General features: G+C 49.8%; 4 protein-coding genes across 4 annotated transcripts; 1 reads left to right on the top strand and 3 right to left on the bottom strand.

The window, feature by feature from the left end:
• Positions 1-434: 434 nt before the first annotated feature.
• On the bottom strand, positions 435-2923 carry ASPVEDRAFT_68643 (uncharacterized protein; the record flags this gene model as incomplete). Its single annotated transcript, XM_040815996.1, has 6 exons — positions 2223-2923; positions 1251-2159; positions 1127-1197; positions 944-1073; positions 722-885; positions 435-681 (listed from the first exon to the last, which is right to left on the bottom strand). Exons 1-6 carry the CDS (start codon positions 2835-2837, stop codon positions 435-437), a joined length of 2136 nt encoding a protein of 711 aa, XP_040663723.1. The 5' UTR covers positions 2838-2923.
• Positions 2924-4207: 1284 nt separating this feature from the next.
• ASPVEDRAFT_79633 (HET domain-containing protein) lies at positions 4208-5965 on the top strand (the record flags this gene model as incomplete). The annotated part of the gene is made up of 1 exon (XM_040816727.1): positions 4208-5965. The coding sequence occupies one exon, from the start codon at positions 4208-4210 to the stop codon at positions 5963-5965; it is 1758 nt and encodes a 585-aa protein (XP_040663724.1).
• Positions 5907-7786, bottom strand: ASPVEDRAFT_37421 (uncharacterized protein). The gene is made up of 2 exons (XM_040811464.1): positions 7735-7786; positions 5907-7674 (listed from the first exon to the last, which is right to left on the bottom strand). The coding sequence occupies exon 2, from the start codon at positions 7647-7649 to the stop codon at positions 6264-6266; it is 1386 nt and encodes a 461-aa protein (XP_040663725.1). The 5' UTR covers positions 7650-7674; positions 7735-7786; the 3' UTR covers positions 5907-6263.
• A 1115-nt stretch (positions 7787-8901) lies between these two features.
• ASPVEDRAFT_79635 (DUF4419 domain-containing protein) lies at positions 8902-10134 on the bottom strand (the record flags this gene model as incomplete). Its single annotated transcript, XM_040816728.1, has 1 exon — positions 8902-10134. One exon carries the CDS (start codon positions 10132-10134, stop codon positions 8902-8904), a length of 1233 nt encoding a protein of 410 aa, XP_040663726.1.
• Positions 10135-15595: the final 5461 nt, after the last annotated feature.

Below are 15595 nucleotides of genomic sequence, written 5' to 3' on the forward strand. Positions count from 1 at the left end.
GAATATATAGACAAAAGCTTTTTCACAGAGTAAGAGTCTAAGAGATCACCCGCCTGCACTGATTTAGTAGTAAAAAGGGCTCTTCTACTAGACTCAGCTCATCTGAGCTAGGCCAATGAAGGTTGTGTGGTCAATCAGGAGTAGAGAGTATTTCCTTACTTTTATTCATATTTTCTTGAATTAGTACTGATATTCTTCTGTTTAACAAGTCTTTCACGGGCTCTTTCAAACTTAAATTTAGTAGTAGTATTCTTAGAATGCACCAGGACAAGGGTTTAATAGATCTTACAAGATTCCTGGAATTCTTAGATATAGTAGAGTACCTGAGTTCTTTATAAAATAGAGTCTTCTCTGACCGTCTAGACTAGTATGCATTGATCGAAGATTTATAAAAGGTTGAGAATAGATATAGTCAATTAGAATCGCCCACCAGCTTAGCCGTCTTCATCGAAGCACACCTTGCCGGGCAACCAGTCACCATTACAAGATTTAAACCGCGTTGTGCAACTACTCAACATGTCCATCTCATTACCACTCAATTCCCAGCCATCCAATTCGATATTGTGTCGAATTCTCGACACGCTAACGCTCTTTGGTATGACGCTTGTACCACGTTGAATGCCCCATTTGATTCTTTGGTGGTGAGAAATTAGTATGTATAGAGTGTGGAGGAGACACGAACTGGGGAAAATATCAGAAGACTAGAAGTGGTAGCACATACAAAATCTGTTGTGGTGACTTATCCTTCCTCTGCGAGATCCTGACTACCGCGTGGTCTTGCAACAGCGGGGAGTCAGAGGATCCCAAACACGAGTATGCTGTGCAGTGAATGCCATGGTTATTGCAGTACGTGAGAAGCCCATGAGACGGCCAGTGGGGATGGAGCTGTAGCAGGTTAGAAGCGGCTGGGTCCAGCTACTACAGATCTAGGTATGGCCGTTACCTCAATTTGATTAACTGCAGGGACGACCTTACAGGTTGGATGACTCAATAGTCGCCGCAGGTGGGCGATGCTGAAGTTCGAGACTCCAATGTTTCGCACGTTGAGGGGTTGGAGCTTTTGCATCTCGTACCTATGAACATCAGAGATTTGCCTTTGGGCTGTAGGGGTTGATTTACGTCGTACCAAGTGTTGACAAAGTCCCAGTTTGGCAGCTGGGCTGTAGGATCCTTGGGATTGGTGGCTACAGGCCAATGCTTGAGAAATAAGTCAGTGAATCGCGGTATTTGTTAGCTCGCGGAGCGCCTACCATGAGATAGAGGTCAATATAGTTCGTTTCCAGTGCATCGAGAGACAATTTCAGGGCATTATCAACCTGTGTATGGCATCTGTTGTCTAACTTGGTTGTGATCCAAATTTCCCGACGCGGCACACCAGAATCCTTAATCGCTCGACCAATCTCGTGCTCATTCCCGGACGACTGTGCCGTATCAATGTGGCGATAGCCGACCTCCAATGCTGCACTTACAGCTTCATAGATCTGTCCTGGTCTCGCCGCCCTGCGAGTACCTAAGCCAACAGCTGGAATCGAGGCACGGGTATTGAGAAGGAACGACCTTTCACGGCTGTTGGAATGGCCGGAGGAAGAAGTAGAGAAGCTGGCAGCAGACTCCCGGCCACTGATGACTGCCTTCGAAAAAAGCTGGTTGTTATTGGTAGCCCTAAGATCGCGGCCCGAAGATGAGAGTATGAGCGGGTGTTGGATTTGACGGCTCGCGAGCGATGCTTTGATAGCGTCCACAACGGAAACTGTACGCCGAACATTTGCCAAGGAGGTTGAAAACCCAGATCGACGGCCAGATACCCAGTCTCCGAATTCATGGGCCATGGTTTGAATTACGTGTTTTTCACTTGGCTCGTGTTTGACCCTTATTGTCTCACAACCCTTGCCATCGTGGTGGGTGATTTCATATCCATCAAGACGAAGTGTACCATTGGTTCCTGTCACAGTGATAGACTGGGCAGATTTATGAGCCACACGTGAGAGGCGGACATTACCAATACAGCCCTTTGTTCTCCAGTCCATTAAGATGTCAGAGATATCGTCCCCGCCGTATCTTTGGCCCGGCCGCACGGAGGAGACCTGGTGCGCCATCACGGAAGTTGGCGGTCCGAATAGCCACACGAGCATGTCGAGCATATGACAGCCCAGGTCTTCCTATTGACCAGGGAGAGGTTAGACCCCGCTATTTTACGCTTAATCAACGCGGGTTTAACCTACTGTGACTCCTACCCCTGCTGTTGCCCGCCATGTTTCCTCGAGGTTCGTAATATTCAGGGCCAGGCTTGCCTCAACCGCCACAACATCTCCAACAATTGGGAGGAGGCTCCGAAAGTGCAGAAAATGTCGCTCAAAGCGTTTCTGGAAGGTGATTCCGATTCTCACCGGCAGACGGGCCATCCACTCATACTCTGTAATGGATTCTGCAACAGGTTTCTCCTTTAGTACCGCAATACCTTTAGCTGCAAGGGCGGTAATGCACTGAATGTGAGCGCGATGAGGCACAGACACAATGGCAAAATCTGGCGTGTGCCGCTGTAGAAGCTGTGGTAGAGAACAGTAGGCGAGAATGCCCTGGTGTGTAGCGGCGACAGCCTCCAGCGCCACGGGGTCCGTGTCACAAACGGCGATAATTGAAAGAGATGGATCACCTAACAGGCTAAGCAAATGGCTTCTGTAGCCCCTGTATCCCAGGCCCACCAGTGCAATGGTGTAAGCCCGCGATATCAATGGAGAATACGGGAAGTGCTTATAACGGGTGGGATATGGACTTCCCGCGATACACTTAACCAAGGGCCGGGCCCGACTGTGAAATGGACGACATTTCAGCATCATGCACTCTTACCCGCTGTTTCTACAGTGGGGCAATAACCGGACTGATAGGATAGCTGGGCTTGGGGAGGCTTCACCGCAAGGCAGACTCGGCCCTTGACACGAAGGGGGACGGTGAAATAAACCGGCGCCGGACGGGCGATAGCAGCAGAGCCTCTCAGTTCCCCCCGCTCAATCACCTTTCCAGCTGCAAGCGCCGATCAAGTGGATTCGAAGGCTGTGCCCAGCTGGCAGTCGCGACGTAGCAAAGCAAGGGTCCCTAGCTCAGTGTCAGCCAATGGACCCCGGCACAAGGCTTGCCAGCCTTGTGTCGCTGATGCGCTAGGATGGTTTAATAATTTGGCTGCATAAGGATTGCCACGTCAGGCATAGCAAAAGCGCTTGCACCACTCCTAGACTCCAATTACTTTGCAGGCGCTTTGGAATGCCATCTCCACAGAGGCCTCTTTGGTGTCTTGAAAGAGTGCCAACTGAGGACGACTCGCTCATGAATCCTGATCCGCGTGGTCAAACACACATTGGTACGTCAAAATCAACAGCACGAGGTACGGAAGTGACGTTCTGTCTGTTGCACTATCCTGGCTATGGGGCGCGAGGAACGGTTCAGTCGATTGCCTTGTACCTGCTTCTCGTGATCTCATACCGCTGCTCCCATATAACAGAAAACCGGTGGGCAGCCGAGCGGACCCATTCGGCCAGGTTAAGTATGCTTCTATAGAACCAAAAGCTTGTATATTTTATCTTACAACTATAATTTTTATTCCTGATCTCATAAGAACCATGGGCTGGGACAGAATAGACCCAAAGCGGTTTCCCTCGACCCATGTCTACCTGATGGGATATTCATCCATCTCCCTCCCGTCTTGAACTATTGGCAGCAAATATTGTCTTCTTCTCAAGTGTGTCGATAAATAGGAGGAGAATATCTCTACTTACAGAAGGGCTGGGTTTGCCGCTGAGTCGATGACAAGGGCCGTCTGGGCAGGACAGTTCCTGGCTGCCCTCATACCTAGCTCTGGCCAATTGCAAGATCTTATAACTGGGCTTGTTTACAGGGCAACTTCCTGTGTTCCGCGAATGCTCCGGGTGGGGCTCGCATGCTTGCCAAATGCTCCCAGGAATCAACCTGGATCAATCGAATAGACCTGTTGCACCATGGCGCTAACTTATGATGAGGCGCCGGCGTGCAGCCCAATGACTGATGCCGGCGGCACAGCCTCATATGCCCTCGTCTGCACTGCCCTCAAAGGTGCTTCTCGACTGCACCCATGAGGCTGAGGCGATAGGATTAAGAAGGTTATATATGGTTGCACGCACCGCATCTCGAACAACCAAATTTGAAGGTTGCAGGGTCTCAAGAGGCGCATATAATCATGGCGCAGAGTCCGACAGTCGACACGACGACAATGAATATGGAGGCATCAGGGCGCATATACAAATCTCTACCAGAGGGTTGTATTCGTGTGGTGCGCATACAGCCGGGATTAGAGGCTGATGATATTGTCTGCCGTCTTGAACAGCCGAAATTGCTCAGCGACTCCCCGTCTTATGAAGCGCTGTCGTATGCCTGGGGCACCTGTGACGCAACAGAATACATTTATCTTGGGAATGAAAGACTCGAAAAGTTCAGCGTGTCACCGAGCCTGGCGCTAGCTCTTCGGATGCTGAGGGGCACTGAGGCAGAAGTGACCATGTGGATCGATGCGATATGCATCAACCAAGCCAACAACGCCGAGAGGGCGGAGCAGGTTAAGCTCATGGGGGAGATCTACCGGAGCGCGGAGCGGGTAGTCGCCTTTCTCGGCGCGCATGAGGATGGAAGCCAGGAACTGTTTCAATTTCTGAAAGACTGGAAGGGCGAGATAGACATCTCTCGTTTCGATGATGCTTGGCAAGCTGGGGCTGCTGAGCGCCCGCTCCTTTCTCGCAGCTACTGGCAGCGTGCTTGGATTGTACAAGAATTGGTGCTGGCCTCTCATAAGTATCTCCAGTGTGGCAAGGATCGAATTTCCTTCTCAGCATTGGAATCATTCCATGCCGGTATGGTGTGCGAGCCGATAGAAAGGACAATCCCTATAACACACCCCTCGCGCCACGTTGTTGATGCCGGCTATTCCAATACGTGGCACTCGCGCTTCGACCAGCTTATATCGACAGATCCATCCATATCTATAGACAGTTTCCTGAATGGCTTTCTGGAAAGCCAGTGCAAGGATCCGCGAGATCACATCTACGCATTCTACAACTTGCTTCCTCGGGAATTAAAACGCCATATCAACATCAATTACGATACCGGGGCAGTTGAAGTCATTTGCCAAGCGGTGCAGGCAATGATGACAGCGACTAGAAGCCTAAAGATAATCACGCTACGATCAAGACAGACATCGCCAGAACAAGAGTGGCAGGATTCTCTTCCCTCGTGGTGTCCATTTTTAGGCGTCCCGTATATGGATCCCCCCAGGTCTTCTGGTGATCTGCGAGTCGACAATCCCACCTTTTCATTCTCAAGAGACGGGAAATTCCTCCACGTCAAGGGAATCGTGCACGGCAAGATTTGTGACAGACTCCCCCGCTTCCCTCCAGCGAACCGGCCATTCGAGCCACTGAAGGCTAAGCATGTGGCGAGGTTATTCTATGAGCGGAACTACGCTTACGAGTGCATCCAGTTCATGAAAGAAAGCGGCCTCTGCGGCGATGTCGACTTGAACGAAAGAGTCCTGGGAAAAGCCTTGGACGCTCGCCCTGGGGATAATTTGATCTCCTATCTGGAAAGGACAAAGGGACGGCGACGGCCTCGATTCAGTGGGTCCCAGATTGCCCAAATGAGTAACTTTTCACAGTCCTTCCATGGAATGCAGCTCTGCATGTTCGTAGTAGATGCCCCTTCAACGAGGCATGATGAGGAGGAGGTTACAATCTGGGTAGACTTTGCTATCGTTCCGCGTGCGGCGCGCAACGGCGATAGGATATGCGCAATCCAGGGCTGTGAGCAGCTCGTGGTCCTTCGCAATGTCTGCCAGGGACGTCGATTTTACAGGGTAATTGGCGAAGCGAGAGTCTGTTCCAACACAGGGGATCAGATCATTTCCCAGGCTCCTGTTTCTTCGCTCAAGACCTTCACCTTGATATGATTCTTGTGAGATTTTCAGTTGCGACTAGTGGATGGATGGTGTAGTTATTTATGTTGATATACGGCTTCCTGAGACATTGCTTGTACTGGCGCTGGCATGGATTTTCCATTTTGTAGCGGGTTCTTTTCTTCTTTCTTCTGGTCTCGTATTCCTGATTAACGATCTGCTAAAGCATCTTGCTCGGTCTTAAGTGTCACAAGTTCCTGATCAACGGCCTCAAAAAGGCGGCTCCAACGAGGCCACCGCTCTGGCGCTCTCCTCAACCGTAAGGCAGGCTTCTCTTCTCGGTCTCGTTTGTTTAACTGGGCCCCTTTTCAACATCTCCCTTAATTCTCGACCCACTCCATAAAAACCAACGTCCACCCCGCCTTGCTTCCAAATCACACCGAATCCGGTCCTTCAGCGCCCGAATATCCGGAGGCCGCTCGCTAATCAACCGCTTCTTCTCGTTGAATGCATCCCACCACGAATCATCGTGGCCCCGCCTGTGAGGCAGCAAATGCCAGTCCCAAAGGCTCCTCTGCTCCTCGCTGCTGAGATTCAACCAAGCATATAAATCCTGCCGTGCTGTCGATCGCTTTTTACAACCCAGCCCGTTGGTGCGGAGCGCAGGCGCATCCCACCTGCGCAATATCCCGTTGCTGTCTGTAGCGAACTCGACGTCTTCAGGCCACTCAAACACAGTCGCACTCAGCTCAGGCCCGGCCTGGTAGATATAGGGCCCGGCGTCCTGTCCCCGGAGCCAACACCACGCTTTATGTACCCGGGAGTCGTTGCATCCGAAGCCATAGCAGATCAACACGGTTGGAATCACTGTAAACGCAATCACGTAGAGCTGGGTTGCGAGGCGCGCCATGCCTAGTGTGACGACATGGACAGTAAATGCCACCCATCCGATCCATTGTGCGATGCGATATATGCCGGGGGAGAGGACAGGGGTCTCGGTGACAAACACCCCACGAAGAAGATGCTCGGGAATGAACATGGTGATGGCCCGTGAGTCAGGCATGACAACCAGGATTTTCACTACCTCCGGGCGCCACCGTGGAGGGGAGGCGGAGGAGGAGTCCGGTAGGGGTCGTGGCGCCTTCGGGTCTTTCTTCCGTTGCTCTTCCCATCTCTCGAGGGCGCTTGTATAGGTTGATGGAAGTGGTTTTGCGGCAGCAACAGATCTGTTAATTGCATTGCGGTTCACGTGGATCATGTAAGAGCGGACAAGGACGAGTACGATAATGGAAATCGCGTTCGCAAAGCCGTACCAGTCCCCAGACAGAATCGTCATCGCAAGGAGGAACATTGTGAGCGCACCTGAGATCAAGGCCGGAACAAGCACGTAGGACCATTGGTCAACTTGTGGGGGCAATAGCTTGTTGACTTCCCAGTAGACCAGGCTCCGGGAGACATGAAACTCTTGCGCTTGCATCCACCTGGTAAACCATGCTGCTAGATTCCCCGTCACAATCCCGCTGGAGACGTTGTATAACGTGAATGCTGGCTGTTTGGCACGGAATCTGTCGCCTGCAAACACATATCCAGCAAGCAGGGGCATATACTCAAGCCAATAGCTAGGCGCAAGTCGACCAACAGATATATCCACCTCATTCGCACCTAACAGCGTCAGCAGGCCGAGAGCATCGATTTCAAAAGGGGCCCACTCCGAAAGACCCTTCCAAGGATAAAACATGACTATTTGTGAGGCTGTTTAAGTCCTAATGTTGTTGTCAGAATCAGCAACATATCTGCGGTGAGAAGGGAGACGAGGTTCAGACCAGCCATATGACGCTCCGGCCAATAAGGCCTGTTGGGTGCAGGTGGTTTTCGAGTCTGCCCGCCAAGCCACGGGGCTGAACCGTGATTGCTCTTATATCCATGTCTGTTATGCATCCCCAACGCCTTTTACATTTTGCGGACGAGGCTGTGGACAAGGCTGCACCAAGGCAGATCTGCGCAATTGCCACTACCAAATCCACAAAAGGCAAAAAGCCAACCAGTCAATAAGTGGCGGAACGATCAATTAGTTTGATTAGCCGGATTCCCGCATCAAGAGTGCCCAGGACAGCCGCATACTGCAAGGGTTAATTGGATCCACGTTATATGCCCACACTGCGCTGAGACTTGGATGCAAGGCTGCGGATGTCCAGCCCTCGGCATGGCTCCAAGTGATAGGACTGGCTGCTCTCATACTGGCCAAGCATATATGTCAGATCACAACAGACTCGAAAGCGGGGATACTTGCCTGTCATAAACCAGCCTTAACCAAATCACAGAGACACACAATGCGACTATACCTGGGTAGAGGGGTAGGAGATACTGCCCCCCCCCCTTTTGTTTTTTTTTTCGCCCACAGTGCCACGCAAAGACAAAGATACTTAACCAAGTACCTCTGTTCAGGAGACTGCTAAATGGCAGAGATAGTAGGCATAGTGCCTGTGGAACTAATTCTGGCCGATGCAAAGACCAAAGTCGGAAAGGGCACCATCGCCGTCAAACAATTTTGCAATGTGAATCTGCCTTGGGCAAATTAGGCGCAGAGCCCACTGGCGATATGAAAGTGGTTTATAGCAGTAACGCCATACGACTGAGTGCCCAAGTCAAAACAAGTGCGTTCAGGCTCTCGTGGAGGGGCGTGTGGCCGCGACGAAGATATGGACTATCTTGATGGGAACATGTACCCTGAAGCCCACTCTATTGGATTATCATAGTTATTTGTCACTTGTTGCAGCTATCATTGTCGCAAATTGCATTCGCCACACCGACATGAGTCACTCAGATCCAGCGAATAGTTTCTCTGAAGATTATGGGATATATGTATGAATCGCACATTATGAGAGAAAAGCTGTAATCATGAAAACGTCTGCAGAGAATGGGGGAATATATGATGAAAAGAATGAGAGAGAAGTGGACCACCAAACTAAATTCTTCCAGCATGATCACTTTTATTCAATCTCCTCCGCACGAGATTTTTCATACATCAACCATCCTGATAATGGCTGGATGGAATCCAGTCCAGGCTCCTCGGTTGGTGGAGAAATGCTATAAGCGATTGGCTTCGAATCTTCATCTTCGTCATATCGGTACGCATTGCTGTCTTTGTGGTCTCTTGTGCCATCCAACATTGCTCCACTTGATGTGGCCTGAATGCCTATCAGTCCAGCTACCATCATTGCCTCATACTCCCTTCCTTCGGCCTTGACAGTAACTGGCACGGAGGCGAAACCCGATGGGATATCGCTGGTGTCAACACGGCGGGATACGGCGTCTTCCAATCCCACAGTGTTTCGTGCGTGGAACTCCAATGAGCTGGTGGGATGAATCGGCTCTGGGTACAACAGTTTCCCATCTTCATCCCAGAAACAGAATACCGAAAGCCACCCACATAAATAGTCCACTCCACTCATCATATGGTTTCTGTGAGCACACCTATTCCAGAAACTTACTACTTCTGGTGACTCTGGATAATCAAATGAGGCCACAAAATGATTCAGGATGGGTCGAAGAAGCTGAGCAAATCGCGCAGGTTCGTCTCCAAGCTGATGTAGTTTCTCAAGTTTCTCGACAAGGATTACCCAGTCCTCTCGTTCGCCCAACAAAGTGACGGATGGAATCCCACAAAGGACCATTACATACGAAAAGTACTTCTCCATGGCGCCCATCATCAGGATAGCTGCAACCACATCGTCAGATTCGGTTGTGGTACTAAAGTTCGGCATAATCCAGCTCCGCAACTCCTTGTCCACTATATTTTGCTCAATCAACGCAGCCATCTTCAGTGCCATGGCACCAAAGTCGGGGCCGCCAATCAGCGTATTATCAACAGCCACGAGCTCCTTTTTTCCCTCGTGTGAAACAAATGATGATCGCAATTCTTCTGCATGTGCGTTGATATAGTATCGGACTTGGGTCAAAATGGAGAACCACACATCCTCTGGTCGTACTGTCAAATTCTGGTGACCGCTGTAGGCAAGGAACACTGCCCAGACGAAGCCATGATGAGAGGGTGAGATATGAGAAGTGCGAAAGAGACTAGGGGGAAACGAATGTTGCATCAATCTTTCACTGGAGCGATAGTCTTTGTGACAAGACCATTCAAATAGCTCTTTGATATTAGATGCCCTCCGGGCTTCCCATTTTCGTGGGGGATGTTCAGCAGTGGTGAAGCTGATGGGCATATTGCTCTCAGAAAATTTTGGCTTGGTGCGAAGAATGAAGAAAAACAGCTTTCAATGCCGTCTAGAGGTGGAAAACATATATTTCGACGCAAGGTCCTTGTTATATTGTGGGATTTCAACATGAATCGTAGGAAGTACGGGGCTGTCAAACTAAACACCGTGCTCGTCGGGCAAGGCTGATATATGGGGCGCAGCCTTCTCTGTCGTTGGGCTCACATGCAGTCTCGGCCATTCAATGCAAACTAACAGGTCGCGATTGGCGCATGCAGTCAGATTATGACTATCAGTGGTATAGAAAGACGTCGCAGGCATGCTGTATCAATACGGTTGGGGGAATGAAATACGATATACAGCGCTTCATTCGTCGCATAAATCTTACCAGCCTCCTTGAGTCGGTACACTGGGAGCAGATCCCTGCAAGACTAGCAATCACAGCCCCCTTTGGGTTTGACCCCCCCCCCTTGTCCCTCCATTTTTGAGCATATTGGAAGGTGACGGTATTCTGTTCGCGGTAGCCTTCATGATCCATATCATTGCCAACTGATCCCGATCAAAACTGAGTTTGTCCATGGTATGGTCTAAATTTCTCTCGCTTTCTATCATTCAATCCCAAGAGCTTTTCTACTCTAGGCCTACTTCCACTTTTGAGATAAAAGATGCAGGAAAAGGTCCTCAAACTATGCATGCGAAGCAATCCATCAGCTACAGTCGAACCGCCGCATCCACTGCAGCGTGCTGCACTGGAGAACAACCCTAGAATTGTACCGCAATTAATCAACAACGGTGTGGATGTCAATACGAAATTTAACGATGGCTGGACGGCACTGCATATTAGCTCTGCTCACAACTACCCGGACTTTGTTGGTGCTTTACTTGATCACGGCGCTGATCCAGAGCTCTGCCTACCAGATGGAACAACCCCTCTGCATATGTCTGCGGCAAATGGCCATCATAAGGTGGCTGAAATTCTGTTACGGCACGGGGCAAGACCGGATGCAAAGCGAGAACCTGGTGGGCTCACACCACTACACCTAGCAGCGGCATCGGCCAGAGTGGGCGCCCTCAGAGTTTTGCTGGATGCTCAAGGAAAATACGGTATGGACATCGATCAACCATCAATCAATTGTGCGACAGCCTTGCAGTACGCATGTGACGCTGATAGCCTAGAATGCCTTGAAATGCTTATCACTGCGGGCGCAAACGTTGATGCTATTGTGGATTCAAGGGGGCGTACGCCGCTAATGAACGCTGCCGCATCCGATAAAGATCAGATTGCTCAGACCTTGCTCGATGCCGGTGCCGAAATTGATTTTGTCCATAGCCGCACTGGGATAACCGCGGTGTTGATAGCTTCATTTTCCGGACATTTAAAAGTCCTCAATATCTTGGTCTCTGGAGGCGCAAACCTTGATATTATGGACAAGAGCGGATATACGCCACTACGGGCAGCCATCGAAGGGAAGCAATCGGAAGCTGCCATGATATTGTTGCGACGTAAAGTCAAGGTCAACACCATTTATGGTGATCATCAAAACACAGCTTTACACCTGGCAGTATCACGTGCGATGTACAATGTGGTCGAATTGATCCTCCAACAGGGAGCTGATATCGAAGCATGCGACAGTGATAGTGACCCTCCACTTCAATGGGCTGTTGAATCAGGAGACGTCGAAATGTGCAAGATATTGGTTCGGTCCGGCGCCCAAGTAAACGCAAGGAACGACAAGACGGGCGAGGTGGTTCTACATTGGGCCATCAGATGTGGTCATGTCTCAGTGACCGAGCTCTTACTTGAAAACAAAGCAGATAAATTACTAGTTGACTTGGGCCAACTGCAAAAGAGCGAGTCAGCCCTTGAGGAAGACTTCGAACTCTGCAAGATTCTTGTCGATACTGCTCCCAGTGCAAGTGACCCGGTGAGTTATTTGTCGGTGGATCAGGTTGTTCGAAGCTCCTCATCATCCTCTTCTCGCACTAACTCAGCAACTCATGGTCCAAAACAGGCGCCTCATACAGAATACGTGGCATCCGCCATGAGCTCAAGGGAACGGTGCACCTGCCCTGAGCTACCGAGCGCTTCGTCAACCAAGGCCTCATTCAACGCTTCTGTGCGATCGTCCGAAGCGGATGACAAGCAATTCGCGAAGGATTCGCCACAAGTCTCACAAATTAATCCGTCATTACCCCCTCCACCCAGGAGTCCCCCACCTGGTCTCGCGACTAGTCTGGCTGCGATTGAAAGGAAGCCGGGCCCTTTCAACGACCGGATAAGATTTCAAGTTTGGGAGATACCGGGTCAAGTCGAGGCAGCGGAAAGAATTATCCCAATCTTGGCAAGCGAACTGGAACACAAGGGTGTAATTTGCGATGGTCCTTTCTGCAAAGGGGAGTCCAGGTACATTAAAGGGGTCCGATTCAGATGCGTGTGCTGCGAAAACACGGACTTTTGTCTCACCTGCGTGAGTAGCTTTCATAACAATCACCACGGTGGTCACCCAATGATCCGATGTTTGCTACCAAATCAGTTCTATAATATCCATGACATTGATGATAAATCAAAGAGACAATGCGTCGAGACTTACGGAGAGGCGTCCATGACGGTCGAGGACTTGACACACATCGTGTATGGATTACCAGAAACGCAGTGCCTAAAATCGGAGATTGCCTCAAAGTCCAGAGATACAATTCACCCGAACGAAATGTTCCACCTGCTGCCGGACCCGTCTCCTACTTTATTCCTGGCAATGAAGCCCGCAAGTCGGTACACTCCTGGCATTCACAAACGCGGCATCGTCGAGTTTCGAGATGGCAGACCAGGAGGGATGCATGTTTACAAGCTTGATGAAGTTGGAAACGTGAGAGTCAAGCAATATCACAAGGACGATGGCTCTACGAAGACCCCCAGGGAAGATGATATGTTGATGCATCACCAAGACCCGGATGTACACATCAAGGTCATGCTGGGGCAACTCGAACATTATGACTATGGTGAAAACGAAACCTTTTATCAGTGGGCAAACGAGCGTCGCCTTGTGACACGCGTTGTAGACATCATGCCTGGTGATTTCGACGATAAGATTAGAATCGGTATACGCATTGTGGACATGAACACCAGTCCCGATTACATGGCTCTGTCCTATACTTGGAGGGAAACGACTTATGAAAGAGCTATCCATCCATCTTGGCCCCGCGAAGCCGTTGATACTGCTCGCAAGATAGCAAGGGTTCTCCACGCTGTATACTGCGATTCCACCTCTGGGAATGAGCGATACCTGAAGATAAATGCCGGGCTTCGCGATGCTTTGAAGCGGATACGTCACAAGTCTGATACCAGGACCTATTGGATTGATCAAATTTCAATCAACCAACAAGACACTAAAGAGCGCACACTCCAGGTCTCTGGGATGCAATGGTTTTTCAATAAAGCAAAACAAGTAACGCTCTGGATTGGAGAAGAAGAGGAAGACACATCTGAAGTCTTTACCGTCCTGGAAAAGATTGCTGGAGAATTCAAGAAGCAAGGCTGTGCGCCTGATCCGGATCAAATGATGACCTTGCCTTCGTTTGCGTCGAACGTTTGGATTTCTGTGTTAAATCTTTTTGATCGACCGGTTTTCAGCCGTTGCTGGGTCATTCAAGAAGTAGTTAGCGCCCAAAAAATCGTCCTTTACTGTGGGAAGTTTAGTATTGAGTGGTCCGACTTGTCGAATGTGGCTCAAACACTCGCCCAGCGGTGTTGGCTGGTGAAGCTGCCACAACACAGACTGAAGAGGAAATACACGGGTCTGTTGCCATTGCCATCTGATCCCGCCCCGCAGGCTACCGACATACCTGGTTTCAGTAACGTCGTACTGATGAACGGCCTCCGGGAAGACTTCCATGGCTTCAAACGGATGTCTTTGACCAGCTTATTGTATTCTACCTTCCAATTCGAGGCATCGGATCCTCGAGACAAGGTTTACTCTATTCTAGGAATCCGGAAGGCCAACCCCAGGCCCAGCTATCCACACCAGCTTGAGGCAGACTATGAGAAATCAATAGAGGATGTCTTTCTTCAGGCGGCAAAGGTTTGCATCATGGAATCCTCTTCCTTTGCCATTTGCGGTATCAATAGTGGTCGTTCCAGCAAAGAATTGGACCAGCTTCCCTCTTGGGTCCCTGATTTAACAGCGAAAAGCCCCGACTGTCTCACATCTTTGTGTCGGCCCACGCCGCTCAATCCATACCACGCATGTGGTGACGTGTGTATCACCGCGACGTGGCCATACGAGGGACGCCCTGACCTTCTTGTCACATCTTCATGCAAGATTGAAACTATTGTCTCTGTCTCTGAGCACTTCATGGACGACATTGACACACTTCCTAGTGTCATTTTAGAGTGGACACGCATGGCATCAATCATCGGACCACACTACCCGACAGGGGAATTCACTCCGGATGTATTCTGCAGGACATGTGTCGCTGATGTCTCCGGTCCATCTCGTCATAGCCCAATGCCGGAGGAGCTCCATATTCCATTATGTCATGTTCTTGAAACACACTTTCATCGTTACCTCCGTACGGAAGTTGATCGCGGGAAAACAATGGAGGATGCTTTGAAGGATAGTTCCAACGCCGTCATAGCAACGTTGATGACAGACATCTATAAAATAGCGGATGCCTCCCAGTCAGATGAAGCTCAACCTGATGAGGGCTGTTCTGCTGATGTCAGTGCTGCGAGCAACCCCCAATCACAAAGTTCAGATCTTTACTCTGTTGCTTTGGGGGCCATGTTCCTGGCTTGCAAGAACAGACGTCTGTTTGTGACTGAAAACAACTTCATTGGATTCGCATCTAAGGATATTCAAGTAGGAGATGAAGTGCATGTGCTCAGCGGGACAGGAGTCCCATTTGTTTTGAGACAAGTTCGTATTCATAGTCCCAGGGCAGGGAACGACACAGTCGATGAGAAATGTTCACAAGCAATACAGCTGGCTGATGAAGATGGGCTGAATTCGTACCAAATGGTGGGAGAAAGTTACATTCACGGGTTTATGCAGGGTCAAATTTCTGCGAGATATAGTGCTGAGTGGGAAGGCATATGTATTTTCTAGAAGGGTTTCATATATCATGACCGACCAGCTCACTGAAGACGAAGCTGATCTACCTGAAGCTGATACTAAACATGTTTATGGGAATCCTTCCTTTTGATTGCAACCTGCCTATACAAATTACATGGGGAATCGTCGGTCTTTGTAAGATTTGCATCGCTCGACCGTTGAAGGAGCCAGGAGATTAGCAAGGCAGAGCAGCAGAAATGCTTAATACCGCTGGGATAGACTAGCTCATGCGTGGATTGAGCACTTGATGGAACTGGTTTCTTTTTTTGTTTCCGCATATGGGTAGATTCGTTGATTGTTTTGATCTACTTTGCATATAACTGGTCAATCAGGCATCCAGGCAATTAAGACGAATTTCCCCC

Source organism: Aspergillus versicolor (assembly GCF_001890125.1).
Source record: "Aspergillus versicolor CBS 583.65 unplaced genomic scaffold ASPVEscaffold_2, whole genome shotgun sequence".
Taxonomy (NCBI): Eukaryota; Fungi; Ascomycota; class Eurotiomycetes; order Eurotiales; family Aspergillaceae; genus Aspergillus; species Aspergillus versicolor.